Source organism: Medicago sativa, chromosome 7 (genome assembly GCF_051527215.1).
Source record: "Medicago sativa cultivar Bolivia chromosome 7, Bolivia_mono, whole genome shotgun sequence".
Classification (NCBI taxonomy): Eukaryota; Viridiplantae; Streptophyta; class Magnoliopsida; order Fabales; family Fabaceae; genus Medicago; species Medicago sativa.
This window is the reverse complement of record NC_140755.1, coordinates 58,704,026-58,720,948: the sequence shown is the minus strand read 5'-3', so window position 1 is coordinate 58,720,948 and position 16,923 is coordinate 58,704,026. Positions and strand designations below refer to the sequence as shown.

Below are 16,923 nucleotides of genomic sequence, written 5' to 3'. Positions count from 1 at the left end.
TAAAAACAAAACTCAAATACCACAAAATACTCAAATTCCATTCTTTCAAATCCAATAACAAAATCAAAAGTAAGTCAAGAGTGCACTTAAATTATTAAAAAGATTTGGAGACAGTCACCTGCTTCTAAACAAACAGGAGTAGAGTTGTAAAACAGAACAGTTATAAAGCAGTGAGTTGCTTCAAATGTTTATGAAGAAACATAAACGAAAGACATCAAGAGTGCCATAAATGTCATGAAACATAATGAGTACTGTAACTGAGGCAGCTGTAGCTCCAACAAGCTCCTTTCTTTCCTTTCTCCAACCATCCCACAATGTACGATCAATTAGGGTTTTGTACCTGAAGCTGGGGTGGTAGATCCATAGTTTAAAGAAGATGTTAGACATGAGAGTGAAATTGCAAAACACAAAAATAGACACAAACATTGGAGAAAAAACAAATGCATAAATTGCTATAGTGCTGCCATGTCCCTCTCAAGAAATAACGAAATTAGCTTGACCACGATGCCATAACTGCAAGCTTATATCATCAGTGACACAAGGGTTGTGTAATAAAAAAATTGATTATATAGCAATATCATTATAAGGAATAGAGATAAAATAATTTCCAATACCTAAATCAGCGTGAAGTGCTTGATCTGGCGTGAAAAAATCCAGACCAAGAAGAATATACAACATATATTAATTTACAAAACAACCTAATTTATGGCTAAAAGTTAAAACATAGAAACAATCAAATTCAAAACAAGGCAATAAATCAGTGAGTTCAATATATTATAGGTAACAAAGTTTTGAAGTAAATGAAATTAATACAAATACTGAATTTCCTAAATCAGTGAGTTCAATATACACCCTCAATCTAAAAATCTTTAAAATGTCATCTTCTAGCTTCTAATAAATAAAAAACAAAAACAAATTTATTTGATTCAAAGATTGTCAAACCTTTAACAGTATCAACCAAAACCATCACATAGAAAAGATTGATGCCGTCTATTAAAAATGTACATGAATTGACACAAATTCAAAAAGTATATTGTCTAGGAGGCACTTACTTTCAAAATATCAGAAACCAAGCTTTCAACATGAACCTTGGCGGAGAACCACTCTACTTTATCGCTAATTCTAGTTCGCACTGCACTGTTGTCTCTCAAGTTATATAGAATTGCTTGCCGTTCTTGCTTGTTAGCCAATATCAGAGTATCATCACGATCAGAAAGGTGCAGTGGCAACCATTGAGAATATTGCAAGTCGACAAAGTCAAGATGCACACTCTGAAGATTCTGGTAACTAATCCTAAGAAGTTCAGTCCAAGACTCTTCAACTCCAAATTCTTCCATCTTCCATATGACAAGATCAGTTCTCTTATCGTCATGGGAAAAGCAAAGATAGTCCCTCAATATACATACAGATGGCTCAACAGGCGACTTTCCATCAAAACCACTAGGAGGCATAAACCGACTATATGTCTCTGTTCCCAAATCTAGTGAAACGATCACAAATTCATCGGCATCAACACGCTTCCAACCATAAACACCATTAGAATGAAAGCTATCACGAAGAGCCAACCAATTCAGACTACCATTCAAATACACACCATCATTCACACCAGGATCAGAATAGCGGAAAGGAAGAGGAACCGCAGGAAACCTTTGAATAGGTCTCCAAAGATTATTGCCCAGACTCATAACCAGTACATTACTCCTATTTCTAGCCTCATCCGAAATCAACAGCACAACTTTGTAAGTATCCGATGAAACATCATAACCAAATGCGAACTTGAAATGGGTATACAGCCCCAAAACATTATCGCATATATACCCTAACTTCTCAGTCATTTTACCCATAGCAGGATTCCAGAAACGGAACCAGATATGCCTATAGGCACCGATCGGAGAAAAACCAAGCAAACAAAGCCATCCATTGCAAGAACCAATAACATATTGACATTCCTTATCCCTTAATCGATAATAAGGATCACTCGGAAGAGTAATCAACCCGTTCTCAATTAAACCACGCACAGGGTACGGCACCACATTGTTATCCCCATCAATACCGGATTTACACAAAGACAATGTCAAATGAGCGTTTCGAGCAGATTGCTTCATGTGAAGTTTGACAAACCTCGGATCAGAAATCATCGAATTCCAATACTTGGATACACATTTCATCCGCATAAGAGATTTCACATCACCACGGGAAAGAACTTCAGTGATAAGTTCATCAGGGAGGACTGACGGAGGCTCGGCCTCGGCCTCTTCCTCCGCCTCCGGCTGAACACGTGATTTAGCTGGAGGGTCACTCATCAGAGCTGTAATAATGTCTCAAAATCAGCACCAATTGAAATTAAATTGAAACCCTAAAAATGAAAATTGAAACCCTAAAACTGAAAATTGAAATGAAACCCTAAAAATGAAAAATTGAAACCCTAAAAATGAAAATTGAAAATCGAAACCCTAAAATTGAAATTGAAACCCTAAACGTGTAACTAGCAAGAAATACGATGAAATTGAAATAGCAGAGAAAAAGGATTTACCGTTGCTGACGGCGGCGCTCCGATGAAGGTGGATGAAGGACTGGATCGTGAAGCGGCGGCGGCAATGGTGGCGGCGGAGTTTGGAGTAACCAAGGGGGGAGAGAGAGAGAGAGAGAGAGAGAGAGAGAGAGAGATTTTTTGTTTTCTGAAATGAAAATTTGTTTAATGTTTTCTAAATGAGATTAATTTTTTAGTGTAATGGGTAATTTAGTTTTAATTTTTTTTTTGGGTGCAAATTAAAGTTTTTAATATTTTCACTTAAATCATCCTTTTCTTTTTCATTTATTTTTTATTTTTTTGGTCAAGTTTTCTTTTTCATTTTTTTTGTAGATAGACGAAATGACAAAGTCATTATAAACTCACACACACAAGTGGAGGTACCGGAGTTCGAACCCCGATCATGACATCCGGCCTAACAATTTCATTTATTTTGCCTGTATGATATAAGAATCCAATCCAAGTATAAGAAAGAAAAGTGAAAAAATTAAGAGGAAAAAAATTGAAATGCCTTGGTTTTTTTTTTTTGACAGAAAAAATGTCTTGGTTATTATTTTTTGAAAGAAGAAAAAATGTCTTCGTTATTATCTATATACTTTATTAAAATTGAAGCCATATGATTTTCCCATTTTGCCCCTAGGAGGGGCATTTTCGTAATTTCCAGATTGATGGATTTATTTGTTGCCACCTCATCAGTTTTGTGACATATTTCCCATTTTGCCCTCACCAATTTTTTTAATTATATTTTAATTTTTATATTTTTAATAACTTTTAATTATTTTCCAATTTTTATATTTTTAACTATTTTTCGATTTTTTTCTCCCAAATTCAGTTGCTTCTACATTGCCATTGTGAGAGATTAAGGTATCGTTTGACCCGACTTTTTTTTCCGACTTCTCTACATTTTTAAGGAGAAGTTAGGCCAAACACAATATCAATTAAGTACTAACTAAAAAAAGTAATTTTTTTGAATGCATAAAATTGAATGGAATGAGCTTTGGCCAAAAGTTGTTGAATGTTACTTTAAAAAATTACTTCTCGACAACTTATTTCACAAGCACCTCTTTTCAACTCACGCTGGAACCTTTTCTTTTATTTTTTTAATATTATATTTCAATATTTTTTTTCTTCCATTTAACTTTATTTTATTTTATTTTTTTAAACTGTTCCATTTAATTTTTTAAGGGGGTTCCATTTAATTTTATTATCTTTTTTCAAAGGAATTTTATTATCTTTCTATCACTTATATATTTAATTTCAATATCGTTTAATCATCACAACCTCACAAATATTTTTATTCACGTTGTCATTTAATGATACCAAATATTTTTATTTCCTTTCTTCAACCTCGCGAATATATACTTTTATATTATAACAAACTATGCATACCTTTTTCTTATTCAAAAAAACTAAACATATCTATTTCCATGACACCGACATTGTAACAAATATAATATCATATAATATTAATTCTTATCTTTTTGAAAAACACCAAAAATATGGTATTCTTATAACAAAATTTGTTATAGAGTATAATTGAAATTGAAAAAACCAACTATTTTGATATCATTTTTGTTATTATTTCAAGCTTCTTAAATTGTTTCTCCTATTCAAATATTTAACAAGTCATTTATATGATGATACAAATTTGTATTCATGTTACACAAATAAATGTTATTGAGTAAATATAGTATTTGTAAAAAAAATATCTTTTATTTTTTACCATTTTTAGCCTTCAAAAAATATTTTAAATATTTTTTATTTATTATGTTAATTCATAATAAATTCAAAGTTTTTTTCTCATGAGTTTAGCTCAGTTGATATGAACAATGCATAAATATATGCCAAGTCCGGGGTTCGAACCCCGGACACCATAAAAAAAAAAAAGTTTGTAAGGATTAATATGACTTAACTTGAATTATATAGCTTTGATAGTTGAACATTCACATTTATCAGACTTGTGATTAAGTGAACTCATTGTGTGCTTTTTTGCAAAGTATTCATTTGCAGGATATTGTTGCAACTGGCTGGAAGGGCAATAACATATGGCTTCAGCTTTGGTTCTCCTGTTTTTCCTTCCAATTCCGTACTAACTCTCCGTCTCTACTTTTGATAACTTAGCTTCCTTTTTCAATAGTTATCATATCCAATTCTTCCATCCAAGACTTTTTAATCTATACGGGTTTCAATCAAAGGAATTAATGAATGATCAAAATCAATTGTTATATAATTCAGCAAATATTGAATCTATTTTGTTATTGCAAGTTCAAATCTCATCCAATCAAAAGACCAAAATTGAAAAATCTGATTAGTGCCTTGGAAAGTTGTTCATGAAAATTTTCTGCTGCAAAATCACATGAATAAAGAATTGGAGGGTGACACACAATTGTTCAATTTGAATAACTAAAGAGAGGATTGGATTGGTTGTTTTTGCTATCATATTCTCCTAATTACTATGAGTGGAAATTTTGAATAAAGAGAACATTGTATGACTGATTGTGAATAATGAGACTGACTGGTTTAATTTTCATTGCAGAGATATAGTAAAGCTAAATATTTGCTAAGGTTAACTGGCTTATCAAGACAATGAGTGAAGGTGATAAGATTCTTCTCAAGATGTGACGCGTGAGCAAGTGTATGTTACTAGGATAGTTGCAACCAATCTAACACTCAAACCACTTAAAGCACTTTAAATTTATTATCCATAATAATTTCATTCAAGAAAGAATGATTATTAGTACTAGATAGATATAGAGCAATTCATTATTACTAATTTATGATATTTGGGTTTGGTCCAATAAGTTTCAGTTTCATCCATGGTGCGTAATTGCTTGAATTGTTAAATATCATAGATTAAGTAATTGCAGCAAGCGTTCAATAGGTTTGACCAAATATAGAAAACAAACAGATATATGGGTACTTGTGGGGAAGTTAGTACTCCTTGAGTTCACCATCCTATGGAAGTCTAACAGTGTGTGAGAAAATTCCAAAGGTGAGTATTGCTTATTGTTAATTGAATCATCATTTTATCTTTGTTAACGGTTAACATGTTGAATTGTTTCTAATGTGTTTCATCATATTGTATTTACAGGGACGCGGCGGAGAGGAGATAGTTACTCCGATTAGGCGTTCAAGTAGGATTAGGAGCATTGCCACTTCTCTTGTATAAGCTATTTTTGATGGCTATCCTACATAACATAACCAACGAATAACTTTGCTTGCCTGCAATCTGAATGTATCTTTTTCTATTTTCTATTAACAGAAGTGTCTTGTCTTATGAATCTTCTAGCTTTGCTTATAAAATGTTGAATACCATAAACATATGCAGTTATTCTGCTCATTTGCATACCTTCTGAAAGTACTTTAAGTTGAGACTTCATAAAAATATTGCATTGAGTTTTAGGGAAGAAAATTTTTAAAAATGTGAGTGTTCGTACTCCTACATTATTGCCTTTTTGAGATGAAGGACACCACTATATCATTGAGTTATAACTAAAATGAAGGTTCGAATTATAGTTCTTACACATCCATAAATGAGTTAATAAAAATAAGAAGGAAACAACTCAATTTATGATGTTTGAAACAAAAGAATGTTGGAGTACTACGTCCACAATCGATACTCCTAGATCAACAATCTTTTTCAACTCTTCTGATTTTGAAATTACTACACAAATAACATGGATGAGGAAGAGATCAAACACAACTATATATGTGTGTTCCAGATCCCATACATGATAATCGTGCACAATTATGCAAGTTAAAGTTTTAATATTGTTCAGTAGTCTAAAGTCCCTCAAAAAATAAGCATTGTAATTGAAGATCAGAATAAAACAAAATTGTATACTGCAACTTCAAATACTATTCAAAAGGAATGAAGTCTTTGTAGCAATTATTCTTTTAAGGGGTGGCTGATTTTTTACTCTGTAAAATTCGATTGTCTTTAGATCTCTTCAATGTTGCTAATGTATATACACGAGTCTATTTTAGCTATTTGAGATGATTAGTGGTTGTGTAATATCTTTACTTAATTCTCATATTTTCAACAACAATCTCTTAGAAAAATGCAACTATCTCCCTTAATTTGATTATTTTTCCTTTAAAACAATTTTTTTACAAAATACGTTATTCAACCCGTGCGAAGCACGGGTCTGTAACTAGTTAACCTAATAAAATTGATGTCTACCATTTTTACTAATATGTTTTTGGTTAATCTCTTGATCTTTCAAATTTGAAGAACTATATAATTATTCTACAAATCTAATTCTAACAAAAAAAAAAAAAGTCTTTGTCAAAAACAAAAAAAGAAGTCAATTTTTTTTAGGGACAACAAAAAAAGGGAAACATCTTGGTTAGAATTTTTTTTTCTGCCTAGTAAGAAACTAAAATTTTAAATATATCTATATATCTATATATAAAAGTTAACCAATGCAAACATTTTAGCCCTAATTAAACCTATGCCCTAATGAATAAAATTCCTGTTTTACCCTAACCAAAACCTTAATTATGAAACAGCTATAGTAATAAAAGAAGAGGAAAAAAAACTATCTATATATAAAAGTTAACCAATGCAAACATTTTAGCCCTAATTAAACCTAAGCCCTAATGAATCTATATATCTATATATAAAAGTTAACCAATGCAAACATTTTAGCCCTAATTAAACCTAAGCCCTAATGAATAAAATTCTTGTTTTACCCTAACCAAAACCTTAATTATGAAACAACTATAGTAATAAAAGAAGAGGAAAAAAATCTATCTATATATAAAAGTTAACCAATGCAAACATTTTAGCCCTAATTAAACCTAAGCCCTAATGAATAAAATTCCTGTTTTACCCTAACCAAAACCTTAATTATGAAACAGCTATAGTAATAAAAGAAGAGGAAAAAAATCTATCTATATATAAAAGTTAACCAATGCAAACATTTTAGCCCTAATTAAACCTAAGCCCTAATGAATAAAATTCTTGTTTTACCCTAACCAAAACCTTAATTATGAAACAGCTATAGTAATAAAAGAAGAGGAAAAAAATCTATCTATATATAAAAGTTAACCAATGCAAACATTTTAGCCCTAATTAAACCTAAGCCCTAATGAATAAAATTCCTGTTTTACCCTAACCAAAACCTTAATTATGAAACAGCTATAGTAATAAAAGAAAGTAAAAAAATCCGCAAAAGATAAACATATCGCTGAACTGCGCTTTCTCTCAAACCATCTCCTCCTCACAATTTCATCTTCTTCTCGATCTCACCACTGTTAGTCTTCAACTCCTATTCTCTAACCCTAATTTCTCTTCTATCCTTAATTCCTGTTTTACCCTAACCAAAACCTTAATTATGAAACACCTATAGTAATAAAAGAAGAGGAAAAAAATCCGCAAAAGATAAACATATCGCTGAACTGCGCTTTCTCTCAAACCATCTCCTCCTCACAATTTCATCTTCTTCTCGATCTCACCACTGTTAGTCTTCAACTCCTATTCTCTAACCCTAATTTCTCTTCTATCCTTAATTCCTGTTTTACCCTAACCAAAACCTTAATTATGAAACACCTATAGTAATAAAAGAAGAGGAAAAAAATCCGCAAAAGATAAACATATCGCTGAACTGCGCTTTCTCTCAAACCATCTCCTCCTCACAATTTCATCTTCTTCTCGATCTCACCATTGTTAGTCTTCAACTCCTATTCTCTAACCCTAATTTCTCTTCTATCCCTAATTTGATTCCGAATATATGCATGTTATTCACATAATCGATTATTTTTCTCCTTTTCCTTTTAATCGATTGAGATTTCTGTTCTGTTATTGTTGCGGAATCGGTTTTGATTTTTTTTTCTTTGATTGATAATTTTTTTCTTGCTCAATCGGTTTATCGCAGGTAGTTGCCGATAAACAGATACTATGGCCGATCCGCAGCCGGTGTTGATTTCGCCGCAGCCGGTGCTGATTCCGACCCCAACCCTTTCTTCTTGCTCAAATTGGAACCTCTACTCTTCTCTCTCATTTTTGTTCTTCTCTAAATCAGAACCTCCACTTTCGGCCACTTTGATGTTGTGTTTTGGAGAGGAGAGTGAGGCTGACTGAACAAATATGAATGCGAGAGAGGGTGAGCACGGCGGAGGCGACGATGGTGGTGACCAATTGAAAAAGTATTGAAGGATGAAGTTCTTCCGCCGAGATTTGTGCCGAAAGTCTCAAAGGTTCTTCAATCCTAAAGAATTCTCATGTGATGAGTGTTGTTGGTCTCCTTGATTCTTCTTTTATTTTATCATATTTGCTTTTATTATATCCTAAATAATAAAATCATCAAATATTTTAGCAATATTTTCATCGTGAAAGTGCAGGGTTAGTTAAGAGCTTATAAGATTGGATCCACAATTGGTTGAGTTTGCATATGAGACGAAAGGGTCTTTAGCTGAATATAGATGGTGTGTAACTTAGTTTAGCAAGTGGGCATATTTCTTGAATCACGTTGTGTTTACTAAGGTACTTCTATTCTTCTCTTTAGCTTATTCACTTATGTTTTTAGTTTATGAACTTTGATTTTGCGCGATTGATGTACTCAATTTTATAATTTTACCATTCAATTTTTCATATTGATAATATGTTTTAATTGCAGTGTATCTGGATAGAAGCGTTGGAAAGCTTACAAGTTATTTTCCTGCATAATTATGCAGGTTGCTTTTTAAGGGGATAGTTGTATTAGTAGCTATGGCGATATTTTACAGGTGGTCGTCAGACCAGTTTGACTATATATGGGGAGGAGATTAGTTTAGTTTTGAGGGTTTTGGAGTGGCTATTGTGTTTTTGTTTGAGTGCTAGCTGATGCATTTAGCGCTTTTATGTTTTAGTTGTAGGTCTCCTTGCATTTTTTGGGTGTGGAATACCTTTCATGTTGTTTCCTGAAACTTTGTGTTGTGCACTGCAGGCCTGTTGTAAATTGTTCTGCTCGAGTTGGATTTCCGGTTGTTTGTGCAGCTGCAGTTGTTTTATGCAGGGTTATCAGTTCAGGTTCGCTTCTTCAATCTTTGTTGATGCTGTTTGTAGTCCTGCTGCAATTTTGTTTGGCACTATTTTTTTAGTCGACAGTATAGTTTATTTATAAGTGTTGGCAAATTTTAGTATTAACAAATGTTTTCATGTTAATATAGGTAGTTAGAATACATATATAGTGGGAATTGAAGAGCGTAAATTAGTATAGGCAAATGGGGGGAAATTTGAGGAATGAAAACTAATAGATTGTATAATCAAAATGATGTTCCACGCTTTTGATTGAGATTCAGTTCAGTCGTTTGTCAATTAGTTTTCTTTTATATTTTGAGAAAAATTCCATTATTTTATCTGTTTATCTTTGCTATTATTTATAGCATTAAAACTTCTCCAACATTTTTGTCATACAGAAAATGCCCCAACTCTACATAAAATGGCATGAGATGATGCTGCTTGACAACTATAAAGATAATTAGTTGCAACCAAACACACTTACAAGCTTCACCTAAAGGTAATTAAAGAATAATTATTAATCAATACTCCTTTTTTCTTCATAAAACAATAGTACGTCGGTGACATTGGGAAAATGATGACTTTATTTTTACAATTGGACAATAAGCTTATGATTGTTGAAGTCTTTACAGTGGTGTTCACCTTGGATAACTCCTTTTCTCTTCATAAAACAATAGTGTCGGTGACATTGGGAAAGTGATGACTTTATTTTTACAATTGGACAATAAGCTTATGATTGTTGAAGTCTTTACAGTGGTGTTCACCTTGGATAATTGTGGAGATGGCAACATTCTCCATGCTTGGGCAATAAACTGACATAAAGATTACAAATGACATTCTCCATGCTTGATATAAAACACTTATAATGTGATGGTATGTATTGTAGAGATCATTTTGGCCATGAAGCAAAAGTAAGTATAGCAAGAGCATTCATGGAGAATGCTAACCACATGTAGTGATTTGAGATGACCTGACCAGTCATACTCATTAATAATGATTTATCTTATGCTTTAGGCTCAATTTAAGTTTGGTCCTTCTATTGTTACTATTTTACATTCTGAAGTAAGCTTTGTTTGGGCGAAACTGTATCTTATGGTGTCACATAAGCAAAGAATACTATAGACACATTGATATTCCATTTTCCACTCTAGATTAGTTTGTTTGCATGCAAAGTCCTCATTTTTTTCTTTCTATAGTAGTATTTGATACAATCTAAATTTGGTTTGGGAGCTAATGTAGAAGAAACAAAAGAAATGATTAATGTTGTTAAGCTTAATGGAGCTAGATCAACTAATTAGTTATGCCTTTAGCATTTGAAAGAATTAAGGGGGTCTGAAATTTTGTCCTATCCTGAGATAAGATATGGGATATAGTTTCAGATCGTTGATGTGTGGCATGGCAGTGCTCTAAAAGTTACTATCTTTGTGGTTTTGTTTTTTATAAGTTGATAATGTATGGTTTTATCTGTATATGACCCATGCAATTATTAAAATATATTATTAAAATCTATGTTAAATACATATTTGGCACCCTATGTTTGGTTTCTTTTAGTTGTCTTATATATTTGGCACCCTATATTTTGTTTCTTTTAATAATCTAAAACTAGAGTTTTGGTGGTGGTTTCAGCAATATGGTTCTTGCAAGTTACTGGACACATATAAATTGCTTTGTTTAATGAGTCTGTTCTCATGTGTGTTCAATTAAATTGTTTAGTAATTCCTCCATGTCGATTGCATGAAGCATCTACTGCACAAACAACTCGAAAACTTAGTCGAATTGGGCCGGGTAGGTATGTCCTGAAGCGTTTAAGAAATTCGGAAAATGGGAACCAAACATGTATAGATAAAGACAACGCCAAGCATGGAGATTTTCCCAAACTTCACGCTCATGAAAAAGGTAGTTTACAATAATACACTTGATATCATTTCTTTCATATCTTTAATTTTTTTTACTATATAGGTAATTTGATAGTGTTTTTTTTATTATTAAAACTAGACTTTTCACTCGTGCTGACGCACGGGTCATATATAGTTCAAATTATAAGACATTTGTTTCTTTTTGTTTCCAGAATATTCTTTTTGTCAAATTATAAGACATTGTATTCAAGCTATTGTTGAGTTAATAATTTGTAAATCATGGTAAATACTCAATGATTTAGATCACATGTCAACAACTTTTTACCTTTACAGTTTCCTTCACTTGCTCCTTCTTCGTATCTTTGCAAAACTAAAATTCTTAGTTTAGGGTTTCTGTAGAACATTGTTTTTTTTTTCTTTTTACAGAAGTGAAGGGCATTGTTTGGAAGCAGAATGTGTGTCAATTAGTTCATTTAAGAATGTTTTAAATTTTTATCTTTTTCTTTTTGTAGAAGTCTATTTTGACTCATTGTTGCTATATTGATGTGAGAATTGAATACATATTCCATGCGAAAGATTTGTTTTGGTAATTAAGCGCTTTGATTTGGTCATGTTGTGTGCTCTGATATGTGATGGCTGATTCTGTAAAGTATTTTAAAACTCAAGTGTTCATATAAAAGTTTGCAGTTAAAGATCTTTAGAAATGGACATTGACTGACTTCTAAACATTTTAATGAATAAAAAAATCTGTTCACTTTCAAAATATTAGGTTGTTGATTATCTACTCTTTATTAAATGCTTATGACTCTCGATTCCCCACTTTATCGTTTGGTGTAGTCCTCTTCATTTACATTTATGGGGAAACTACAATCATTCATGCTTTGCTTCTCACAATTTTCTTCAATTTCTGTTTTCATTGAACTATTTTGGAATTGTTACTATCATAATTTATGGGCATGTATAGTTATGATAAGTCATTATGATCTCTTACTCCATTGAATTAATTTTAAGTTAGTTCTAATATCTACTCTTGGTGAAAGTATGATATTTGATAAGCCTCCTTCCCACATGCTAACAAATGTTTTCTGAATGTAGTGCATTACTAATGTGTTAGGATTCATTCATATTCATATTGCTCTCTGCTTTTAAAGATATGCATCACCTAAAAGTTTTGAAAGTGTGCATCTGTTTTATATCTGTCCTAATTCACCAAAAAATTGAAGAAGTTTTTTGTTTTCTTTTGTTCAGTATCTATTTATGGACAGTCATGTTTCTTCATCAATATGGCAGCAACACAGGCACAAAAATGCACGATGGAAGCTGTTCTATAGCATCACTATCACATGTGGAGCTTAGTAAGTGGTGCTGCTATAGAGCCATAACTTGCAATCATGGTAATTTTCGTGATGTGTATGGTAATTTTCTTCAAGTTAAATCTATTAGACTCCAATCCAAAATAAGTGTAACAAAAGGGGAAGCATATGGTTTATACTATGCTATAAAGCAGATTCACGAGTTGAATACTGATAACATCATTTTGGAGTTAGATTTTACGATAGTAGATGATCATGTTAATTCCACCTCCCACGACACCTGATTTATCTGAGTTGAACTGTATTTACAAACTCTGTGGTAGAGCTTACTAGGAGGCAAGTTGATGTAGTGGCTTGAGTGGATACACAACTAATCCTCAAGTTTATGAGATTGTACCAAATTGTATTCATGATTTTATTCTTAATGAAATGATGAGTTTTCTTGCCTAAAAATTAAATATTCAATTTCTCCAAGTAGCATAAATCTCTATTCTTACTTCATATTCAATACTTCTCTTACATTCATGAACACATCTTTTATCATTCCGATAGAGTCTATAGAAGAAATTGAATATGTCTTTAATTTGATCCAAAACATAAAAAAATGACTCCTATCATCATATCGTTGATGTGGATCAATGTTTTTTTTTTTGTAATACAAGAAAGGATGTGGATTATTTCAAAAAAAAAAAGACGTGGATCAATGTTTATCATGTTATTTTTATTAAAGTGAATCTTCTATTATCTTTATATTATCATGCTGGTATTTATAATTACATCAAGAAACAGACTGAAAATTCTATTGACTGATGAAGAGGGTAATTACATCAACACTACATCAAATGTGGTATATAAAGAAGTTTTCTGCAATGTGTAGTTTTAGTGTGAAATCAAATCAGTTTTGCTGTTGTGGCTGAGATGCTACTTTTGCATGGAGACAGGTAAATTGTGACTTGAGATTTAACAAAATTGTATACAGTATAATGATATTGTACTGTGAGTGATTCGTTTGTTTGTTCCTATATTTGTGCCGGAGAATTCAGTCTGTATGTGATGTTATTAGCCAAGTACGCTTCATACAGATGAAACCAGGCGACATTGTAGACCCACTGATCTGCGATACACGCTGCTCAATCCGTCTGTTCACTTGAAAGACATAACGTTTATTGGTATGTTCGAGTTTAATAGGCATATTTCAGGATGGAACATTTAGATGTTTACTTATATATGTTAATATAAACACTCATGCTTCTCAAATTGTATTTTTTTGAATGTTGGCAGGTGAATTGGGAGCTAGGTGAGGAGATTTTGATGCCATTATTGTTTCAAGACCCATCGGTCAATATATGTATTGGTAGTCAATCTAATGACATTGTAAATGCATTATGTTATATTCTTCGGTGTGAAAGGCATACATTTAGTATTACTAAGTGCCTTATTGAGATAATGTATATCTAAGGTACCCTATTAAAAAACTGTGTATCCAATCCTATGGCGGAGTCAACGTAATTTTTCAAAGTCACATTAACTCAATTGTATTGTTTTGTAAAAGAATTTGTGGGTATTCAAATTTTCTAAGGTACCCTATTAATTCTTCAAATTTTGTAAAAGAACTGTGTATCTATTCAAGTTATGTTTTAAACAATTTTTTTTACGCAAATGTCTGCAGGATGTACAGGAGGTTGAAGACTCATGCATCAATACCTCTGTGATTGACACAACAACCAGCAAGACAAGTCTTAAGAGGTCCTCTGATAGCATTAACTCTGTGGCTGTTGAACATGGTGAAGTTGGTCAGGCATCGGTTACAAAACCTAACAGGGCTGTTCGTGTCAAGATTGAGCCTACCGACACTAAAGCTGTTTAACTTGCTCGAATGCTGGAACTATCTGCTTTGTTATCGAATTTCTTCAATCTCCATGAATCAGACATTTAGGATTCAGTGTTTTTCCTTTCTGTAACAGGGTCGATGTCATGGAAATTGTTTAATATGACATTAAAAACGTTTGTGGCAATTTATTTTATGAGTTGAATTATACTATTTTATCGATTCAAAGTAAGTATTTACTTTCATATTTGCGCTATATTTGTTCTTTTGTATGACCCGTGCGTTAGCACAGGTCGATGGTCTAGTATGTCTTAATTGAAACAAAATTTCCAAAACTCACTATTTTTAACAAACTCACCCCTTTATCTCAAGTTGGACTTGCGGCATACACCTATATTTGAATTGTCTCTTGCAACATACCTCCATTTCACAAAATTTGTAATTTTTTTGTCTTCATTATATGTCTTAAATGGGACTTGAGACATGGTTTTTTTTTTCGTTTTTATTTTATTTTTATTTTAATAGAATTATTTAATTATATTTTCATACACTATAAATACATACCCTCATTTCTCAATCTTTCATACCATTTCATCTTTCCTTCTTAAATTTCATCTTCTCTCAATTTTTTCCTTTCTCATTTTCAGCATGTCTACGCCTATTGGAATACGTTGCACCGTTAAATTTCATCATATAAGTGAACTGTTCAAGGACTGGTGGATGTCACTGGTCAATATGCTATCAGAATTAGAAAGGGTTTTCAATCATTTTTTTAACCCTAAATAATTATCTTACTTGAAAGGTGAAACATTTTCTACATATAACGCCATACTACTCGTTGGAGGATGATGTAACATCCTACTTCTAATAAGCGGTAAAACGCGCGAATATACAATTATATTCTAGAAATAGATGCTACGTCATCAAAACAAAAACAACATGCAGGTATAAATTGTCAAGTCTCATAAACATAGCAGCGGAACATATATATAACCGTGTGAATAACATCTCCAAATCTCATGACAATAAATACATCTCTCAGATACAATCAATGTCTCAACTCCAAACTACATAATCAAAACAAGATCCAACATGCAAGTACTACCCTAGATCAGAGCCCTGATCTAGACACTTGCATATAAAAAGGAGGAACTCCGCTCCTCGGCAACATCAAGCACACAATCTAAGCACCCTGCACTCCATCTACCCGTCCATACGGAAAGGCAGGTGGTAAAGCACTGAGGGTTAGCATTACATCATCATAATCCATATAAGATTTAACAAGAACATTGGAAATAAAAGATATATTCAAGAACGAAGAATAACAAATCATATATATGTTCTCAAGTATTCACAACACTCATATCATTCAATATCATCATTCCAAGTTCGTATCAACAAGTGTATCATACACGTATCACATATACATAACCATCCCTCCTAGAACACTAGCATCACATGATTATTATCCCCCATCACTTACATTTCAAGCTATCACATTATTAACATGGCATAGCAAGTATATCCAATCTCTAAACAAATCATAAGTTCATCAATTATCAAGCAATGAAGGATTACTCACCTTATTCTTCACTTAGCATACTTAACTCAACAAGTACAATTCATCATTTCAAAGTTATAAGCAAGCAATCCTCATTATCAAAGAAATCACTACATCTTATATACATATACAAGTCTCACCTCATCATTATTATCAAATAGGTTCACCAAGTGTATAAGCACAACAAGTAAGACATACAATAAGAGTATGATTCATTTACTCACAACCATCAATAAAATCCACCAATGCACATATGCACCAATCCACATAATCACAACATTCACCAAATTTCACCATTACACAAATTCACAAAGTCATATATTCAATTATGACACGACTCATCAATTATTCAAATGCATGCAATGTTATAGAGTCTTCTAGATGCATGTGGTACCATATCACCTCAAGGTCGTCACCTTCGATGCAACAAAAACATCGTAATCAACTCAATTGGATATAAAATCCACCACCATCAGTCATGAATGCATGAACATATGACTCGACTCAATGCATATGTTCACACAAACAATAATCACCTCACCATCACCATCATTTTGCATACATGCATTCACCAACAAGATCACCATCAATATTAGCATGTATGAATTCACCACCAACAATCAACATTTAACATGTTCAACAAACAACATAATATAAACATGTTCATCACCATTCAATTAGTATATATGCATCAACAACAATTCACCGCCACTTGACATATATACAATCACCAACAACATCCACAATTCAATCAACATATAGTTGTCACATATATACATCATCAATCATCTCCATATAAATCAACATATAGTTGCCACATTTCCACATAATT

At 32.4% G+C, this 16,923-nt stretch overlaps 1 protein-coding gene across 1 annotated transcript; it reads right to left on the bottom strand.

Annotated features, from left to right (window-relative positions):
* Positions 1-17: 17 nt before the first annotated feature.
* Positions 18-2,700, bottom strand: LOC146907183 (F-box/kelch-repeat protein At3g23880-like). The gene is made up of 3 exons (XM_085731129.1): positions 2,534-2,700; positions 1,053-2,308; positions 18-346 (listed from the first exon to the last, which is right to left on the bottom strand). Exons 2-3 carry the CDS (start codon positions 2,301-2,303, stop codon positions 323-325), a joined length of 1,275 nt encoding a protein of 424 aa, XP_085587255.1. The 5' UTR covers positions 2,304-2,308; positions 2,534-2,700; the 3' UTR covers positions 18-322.
* Between the last annotated feature and the right edge of the window lie 14,223 nt (positions 2,701-16,923).

Coding starts and splice junctions, on each gene's coding strand:
- LOC146907183 (XM_085731129.1), bottom strand. CDS start 2,303: ATGAGTGACCCTCCAGCTAAATCACGTGTTCAGCCGGAGGCGGAGGAA. Junction 347..1,052: donor TGGTTTCTGATATTTTGAAA/GTAAGTGCCTCC, acceptor CTACCACCCCAG/CTTCAGGTACAAAACCCTAA.